Below are 7862 nucleotides of genomic sequence, written 5' to 3' on the forward strand. Positions count from 1 at the left end.
CTAAATTGCTTAACCTCTTTGTTCCTTAGTTTCGTTATATGTAAATTAAGAGCATTGGACTAATTTTCATTTCTGATGTGACTTCCAGTCTTAAATCCTGTGATCCTTCATAGCATTCGTAGGAACTTAGGTTGTAAACAAAGTTACTTCTATCTTCTGGCTTGAATCAGTTCATTAAACGATCCATGCATATTTCTTAAAAAAACAAAACTGTCCACTGGTGTTCCCAGAATTGGAAAACTTGTGAAGGAAAAGTAGGAATATTGAGCACTTAGTGCCTAGTAATTTCTGAATCCTAAGGATAACAAATGTAGTAATAATAGGGTTTGTTATTAAGAAACAATTACTCCTGGTAACTCCCACCATAATCAAACAATAAAACCAAAATCTAAGCACCTAGCATCACAGGTGGAGGTGGGTGTGGGTATGGGTTGAAAAACAAGGAAATAGATGGCAAGGCCCTTGCCCTCATGGAGCTAAAATTTAGTTGTGCAAATAAACTACGTACATACAAGAGATGATAACTAACAATACGCAAAAGTTAGAAAATATCATTGCCCTAAAACAGATACTTTTTAGGAAGGAAATATGAACAAGCATTGTAGTGTCTATGTGCCCAAAACTATACTAGAGTTTTGAGAAATATAACAGATAATGACAATCTCTATAAAAACCATAACACATTCAGAGAAGAAATGTTTTATTCAAATAATGCTAAAAATAATAACCTTGTCTCTTGATTTTCTTTGGAGATCACTACTGCTGTAAGGCATTTTACCAACATTTTTATGAGTAGAATAATTTATAAATCCAGGGTGGAAAGGCTGAACAAGATCATCCACTGAGAGTCTCTCAAACCTTGTTGGATGGATGCTATTCTCAGAACTGTTACCTGGACTACTACTAGGAAGAAAAAGAAAAAAAAAAAGTCTTCTAGTCCTTAAGAAAATACATGAAAAAAGCTCAAGTTCACAGAAGTGAAAACAGAAAACAAAAGGAAATACTGGATTCACATATTTGAAGTTACTCATTCTTCTATTTAAATTTTATTTCTTTAAAAATTAAAATTGTTTTGAAATTCTAAACCCTAGGTATTTTTCAGAGTGTACATGTTCAGATTGCTTAGGATTCAAATAACAGTAATAAAGTCTGTTGTGAAATACAGTGCAGCACAACAGTGAGAATACAACTCTTGGGTCCAAAGCCTATTTCTCTGTATGACCATAGATGGGGGCAAGACACTCAACCTCCCTAAGTTACAGAACAGCTGAGATTTGCCTCCTTGGGTATTAAAATAAATATCTGCTTTAGTCTTTGTACATTAATTTTAGAACACAATTCAGAAAAAAGTTTAACATTTATCAAGCACAAATTCTGTCAAAGCATTCTTCTAGATAATTAAGAGGCATAGACAAAAGTGCAAGGAGCTTACTCCACAGAAAGAAGGCAACAGGGGATGTGGGGGATTGATGCAGAGTGTTCTAGGAAGGTTTAAAGGGACAACAGTTTGCGCTTCAGGGATCCAGGGAAAACTACAAAGAGAGGAGGTGCTGCCTAATGTTAAAAGAATTCTAAAAGACAGAAACGACAAAATACTCTGGCCGCAGGGACAGGAGACAGACTGATTTATTAAGGGAACACCTAACAGTTCAAGTTTGTATGAAACACAAAATATTTTAAGAGAAATGATGTGCAAATAGTTTGGCAAAATAGAATAGGGCCAGTTTGTAGGTCACTTTAAATGCCAGCTTACAAAGTTTACATAATACAGAGAAAGTCTGACTAAAGGGCTTTTTGTTTGTTTGTTTGTTTTTTTAAGCAGAGGAATGCCATGGGTCATACTTTTCTTAGGAAGTTTATTAAGCAGCTACGTGAATGATAGACTGGAGAGAGTAAAACCTGGAGGGAGAAAGACTAATTGGGAGCCCATTAAAATAATTCAAGGGAGATATGATGAGGGCCCCACATGTCCAGATGTTAGTTTTCTCATCCATAAGGAAAAATATGATCTCTAAATCTAAAATTATTTGATTCCATGCTACAATTTTCTCCTAATATGAATGCTTTTCAAATAGTTCTATTTTTTATTGTGAGCTACTTTTTTCCGAAATTGGGAAGGAAAAAAAACACTTAAAATTTTTAATTTTCCTGGTATGACAACAAATTTAGACATAATGTACATAATTTTAGAAATTATTTATCACTTACCTGTAAGTAAGCTCTTCTCCTAAATTCTGTAAACTCCATTCTGTTTTCTCCAATTCATTTCTTAATGAAGCAACATCTGCTAACAGATTTTCTTCTTCATTGTCTTTTTGGTAGTATTCCAGTGCATCAGGTTCTACTTGGCTGGGGGGAAAAAAGCCACATTCTTCTATTAGCTTTCTTGATAAATCACTTAACCTCTCTGGACTTCAGTTCCTCATCTGTAAAATGAAAGGGTTGGACTAAATTACCTCTAAAGTCCCTTCCACTTCTAGGCTTATATTATCCTCTAAGTTACATACAATTTTATATGAATAAAAATGCTACCATTCAACATTAGCAATTCTTTGAACTTGTAACCTCCAGATTAAATTGAAACTAGTCTAATGTATTTTTAACTTCGGCTACTTTATAATCTTTCATAATATAAAAATTAGTAGGCTTTCTATATTACTTAAAAGCATCAACTCAATGAAAACTCTGACATAATTACACTGGATAAACTAACTTATTATATAATCCAAGCTCTTATTCGTCTTTAACTGTTTGGCTTTATATTTATATAATTTGTGCTATATAAATGCCATTTTCAACAGGAGATTCCTGAATTTTTTTTTCAAAACTAGTTCAAATATTTCCCTATATAGAAAACTTGATCTTTACCACACATATTTATATAGAAAAATTAACTGAGGGAGTGTATGTGTAATAAAATGTCATGATAAAGATTTACAAAATAGGGGGGCAGAGCCAAGATGGTGGCTGGAAAGCAAGGACTTGCATGAGCTCCCCGCCAGGTCCCTCCAAAAACCTATAAAAAATGGCTCTGAACAAATTCTAGAGCTGCAGAACCCACGGAATATCAGAGGGAAGCAGGGATCCAGCCCAGCACAGCCTGGATGGTGGCTGGATGAGGTCTATCACGCATGGAGCGCAGGGGAGCGGAGCTCAGCCCGGGTGGCGGCAGGACCAACCAGACCAGGAGCCAGGAGCTGGGCAGAACAGGTCTTAGCACCCTGCATCAGTGAGCTGTGGCAGTTATCAGACCTCTCAACCCACAAACACCAAAGACAACAGAGAAGGTTAGTGCGAAATGCTGCAGGGGACAATGTGAAAAGAGTTCACAGTTCAGCCACTGCCCGGGGGCAATGGGGGGAGGTGCAGCTACAAAACTAGAGCTGCAGTTGCTTCTGGCCCCAGGCCCACCTGGTGGGAGGAATTAAGTGGTGGATCAGAGCAGGAGTGCAGAGCCTGCTTAAGATTTGCATCAGGTCCAGGTTGGCAGTTCTTGGGGAAGAAGGAGTGCTGGTGTGGCAGAGCTGGCTGTATAGAAATAGCTCTGAAATCAACAGTGCATCCCCTTAAGCTTGGAACAAAGTACTCTTTACTCTACAAGCAGTCATACCCTGCTGAAAAACTCAAGGGTCAAGTAAGTTGGCTGGGAACATGGCCAGGCAGCAAAAACGCACTCAGATTCAGTCTCAGACTTTGGAATCTTTCTTTGGTGACAAAGAAGACCAAAACATACAGCCAGAAGAAGTCAACAAAGTCAAAGAGCCTACATCAAAAGCCTCCAAGAAAAACATGAACTGGTCTCAGGCCATGGAAGAGCTCAAAAAGGAGCTGGAAAAGCAAGTTAGAGAAGTAGAAGAAAAATTGGGACGAGAAATGAGAATGATGCGAGAAAACCATGAAAAACAAGTCAATGAATTGCTAAAGGAGACGCAAAAAAACACTGAAAAAAATATTGAAGAAAACAACACTTTAAAAAATAGACTAACTCAAATGGCAAAAGAGCTCCAAAAAGCCAATGAGGTGAAGAATGCCTTGAAAGGTAGAATCACCCAAATGGAAAAGGAGGTCCAAAAGACCACTGAAGAAAATACTACCTTAAAAATTAGATTGGAGCAAGTGGAAGCTAGTGACTTGATGAGAAATCAAGATATTATAAAACAGAACCAAAGGAATGAAAAAATGGAAGACAATGTGAAATATCTCATTGGAAAAACCACTGACCTGGAAAATAGATCCAGGAGAGATAATTTAAAAATCACTGGACTACCTGAAAGCCATGATCAAAAAAAGAGCCTAGATATCATCTTTAAAGAAATTATCAAGGAGAAGTGCCCTGACATTCTAGAGCCAGAGGGCAAAATAGAAATTGAAAGAATCCAGAGATCCCCTCCTGAAAAAGATCCCAAAAAGAAAACTCCTAGGAATATTGTTGCCAAATTCCAGAGCTCCCAGGTCAAGGAGAAAATACTGCAAGCAGCCAGAAAGAAACAATTTGAGTACTGTGGAAAAACGATCAGGATAACACACGATCTAGCAGCTTCCACATTAAATACAATATTCCGGAGGTCAATGGAGCTAGGATTAAAACCAAGAATCACCTACCCAGCAAAACTGAGTATCATGTTCCAAGGCTAAATATGGATTTTCAACAAAATAGAGGATTTTCCAGCTTTCTCAGTGAAAAGACCAGAACTGAATAGAAAATTTGACTTTCAAACACAAGAATCAAGAGAAGCATGAAAAGGTAAACAAGAAAGAGAAATCATAAGGGACTTACTAAAGTTGAACTGTTTTGTTTACATTCCTACATGGAAAGATGATGTGTGTAATTCATGAGACCTCAGTATCATAGAAGCTGAAAGGAAAATGCATATATATGTGTATGTATATATATACACATATGTGTGTGTCAATGTATGTATATATGTAGGTGTGTATATATATAGACAGAGGGCACAGGGTGAATTGAATATGAAGGGATGATATCTAAAAAAATAAAATTAAATTAAGGGATAAGGGATAAGAAAGGAATATATTGAGAGAAGGAGAAAAGGAGAGATAGAAAGGGGTAAATTATCTCACATAAAAGTGGCAAGAAAAAGCAGTTCTGTAGGAAGGGAAGAGGGGGCAGGTGAGGAAGAATGAGTAAATCTTGCTCTCATTGGATCTGACCTGAGGAGGGAATACCATACATACTCAACTGGGTACCTTACCCCACAGGAAAGAAGGAGGAAGAAGATAAAAAAAGGGGGAAATGATAGAAGGGAGGGCAGACATGGGGAGGAGGTAATCAAAAACAAACACTTTCGAAAAGGGACAGGGTCAAGGGAGAAAATTCAATAAAGGGGGATAGGTTAGGAAGGAACAAAACATAGTTAATCTTTCACAACATGAGTATTGTGGAAGGGTTTTACATAATGATACGCATGTGGCCTATGTTGAATTGCTTGCCTTCTTAGGGAGGGTGGGTGGGGAGGGAAGAGGGGAAAGAATTTGGAACTCAAAGTTTTAAAAACAGACATTCAAAAACAAAAAAAAAAAGTTTTTGCATGCAACTAGGAAATAAGACACACAGGCAATGGGGAGTAGAAATTTATCTTGCCCTACAAGAGAAGAAGGGAAAGGGGGATGGGAGGGGAAGTGAGGTGATAGAAGGGAGGGCTGACTGGGGAACGGGGCAACCAGAGTATATGCCATCTTGGAGTGGGGGGGGAGGGTAGAAATGGGGAGAAAATTCGTAATTCAAACTCTTGTGAAAATCAATGCTGAAAATTAAATATATTAAATAAATTAAATGTTAAAAATGTGTAAAAAAAAAGATTTACAAAATAAAGCTTCGTGAAGTCACCATCACTGCCAAAACTGTTCAGGTTAATACTGTTTTTACTTTTGAAGTTCTGTCCAAAGTAGAAAAGGTTAATCTTAGATCAGCACCTCTGAAATGAATATTACACTTTTAAGAGCACTAAAACTTTCCCCAACTGAATGCATCCCCCACAAAATTCCATTTTTTACATAACAATATCTGAGTGATAAAGAGGTTGTGTAAATTTAGGGTTGCGCCTCTTTTCTTTGTTTTACATCTTTTTTCCTAATCTTGAAATGAAATTGCTCACTCAGGCTCCTTAAAATCTCACATCATTAAACAGCTCTTCAGCCTCTTAACACTCTTGTCAGCCTGTCAGGGACTTTTATCACACCCCTTCCCCTAACTCCTCCCCAAAAACATGGAGACAATATACCCGCTGAAGAGGTGAGGAAGTAAATAGTTTACAATCCTAGTAACTAGTAACTCATGCCAAATCACTTTGATTGGAAATTTTCAGAGTAACTTCGCAAACACCAAAAAATAAACTCTGGCAGTGAATAAGTTGACATTATTCTTTCTTAATATATGAACTGATTCGACTCTTCTCAATTCTCAAAATTTCCTTTTGCCTTTAATGAACTTTTCCAGAAGAAATGAGTTGCCCAAAGGTCCCTTGCCTATCCTGCCTTACCTTTAATTTTAACATGGTCCCTAGTTCCCTGTAAAGAAAAAGGGAAATATAGGGAAAGGTTGGATAAAGTGGAAGATAGGAAAGGCCATTGGAATCCAACACTAACATAGAAATTGGTAGATATTCTACTATATTTGAACATATACCTATATTTAATGTAAAACTCCGGTTCTCCTAATTATTAACTAATAAACTTGAAGCCTATTGGCATGTGTCCACATGAGTAACTATGCATAATATGTACGTGTGTGTCCATATACGCACACAGAGATTCTTAGTGGGTTATTTACAGGTGGATAAGTTACTTTTCCCCTCACGATTATTACACGCTCAATTCCTAAATTGGGTTCCTCTACAGTTACAAGGGTGATGATGACTCCTAAGGAATCAGATTTCCCTCCCACTCTTCTACGTCATTTCAAAGCCCAAGAACAATGAATTTATTCCTGATGACGCCGTCTCCCGTCTCCCCCACACCCACCCACCAGTGATAGTGGCTGAGAAGTCCCTCCTGACCCTTCACAGCCTCAGTAACATTCGTCTCTATCTCTACCCATCCCCGGCAGAACAGAACTTGATATAATCGGCTGACAATGATAGCTAAGCTGGTTTTTCCCCCCTCCCTCTTCCAACCACAATTCTTTAGGCTCTACTCTTCCCGCGGAGGGCAGGATCCTGCACAGACACACACCTTAAAGAAACTCTCGGGTGGAAAGTGCCGAGAGCTGGGGAGGAAGAAGATGGGAAATTCTGCTTCAGCTCCCAGCTGAGATCTGAACCGGACCCAAAGACGTGCCTCGAGGAGGTAAAGGTAGCGATTGGGTTTCTCCCTTTCCGCGGGGAAAGAGAGCCAATCCTATCGGGATCCGACCACCCGAGGGCGGCGAGGGAGCGATGGGACCCGGAATTCATCGTCTCCCTCCGGCCGACAGGGACGGACGACCCGGCTCTCGGTTCCAGTCTCTCCTGGACCCGCGCTAATCGCCCACCACCGGGGCGGTATTTGATGACGGAACCTAGCCCCGTAGCAGCGAACACCTCCGTTTCTCCTCTGCCCTCAGCTTGCTGCGGCCTCTCTATTAGGCCCGCTTTGGGAAAAGTCCGAGCTGCTGCACCAAGGCTCAGCCTGGCACGCCTTGCCAACCACCTCTGGTTTGTAACAGCCGCGAGGACCGTTAAAAACACCCCCCTTCCCGACTCTCCGATCCCGCGCAAGCGCAAGAAGCGTCCGGGATGCTGCTGAAGCGCACAAGGCCTTTCGGGTATTGTAGTCCTCGAGGCTCGTCCAAGTTGCGCCCTTCGGCGACCCCAGGAACTACATTTCCCACAATTCTCCCAAGAAGACAGCGGCGGAAGGGGGAA

At 39.7% G+C, this 7862-nt stretch overlaps 1 protein-coding gene across 1 annotated transcript in view; it reads right to left on the reverse strand.

The window, feature by feature from the left end:
• Window positions 1-7862, reverse strand: part of CCDC18 (coiled-coil domain containing 18) — a 113194-nt gene that overhangs the window by 105053 nt on the left and 279 nt on the right. Inside the window, exons 2-4 of the mRNA XM_036768204.1 lie at window positions 7192-7815; window positions 2209-2349; window positions 714-900 (exon numbers count right to left, since the gene is read on the reverse strand). Coding sequence (XP_036624099.1) covers window positions 714-900; window positions 2209-2349; window positions 7192-7815 — 952 coding nt within the window. The remainder of the gene's footprint in view (window positions 1-713; window positions 901-2208; window positions 2350-7191; window positions 7816-7862) is intronic.

The sequence above is a fragment of the Trichosurus vulpecula genome, chromosome 7 (assembly GCF_011100635.1).
Source record: "Trichosurus vulpecula isolate mTriVul1 chromosome 7, mTriVul1.pri, whole genome shotgun sequence".
NCBI lineage: Eukaryota > Metazoa > Chordata > Mammalia > Diprotodontia > Phalangeridae > Trichosurus > Trichosurus vulpecula.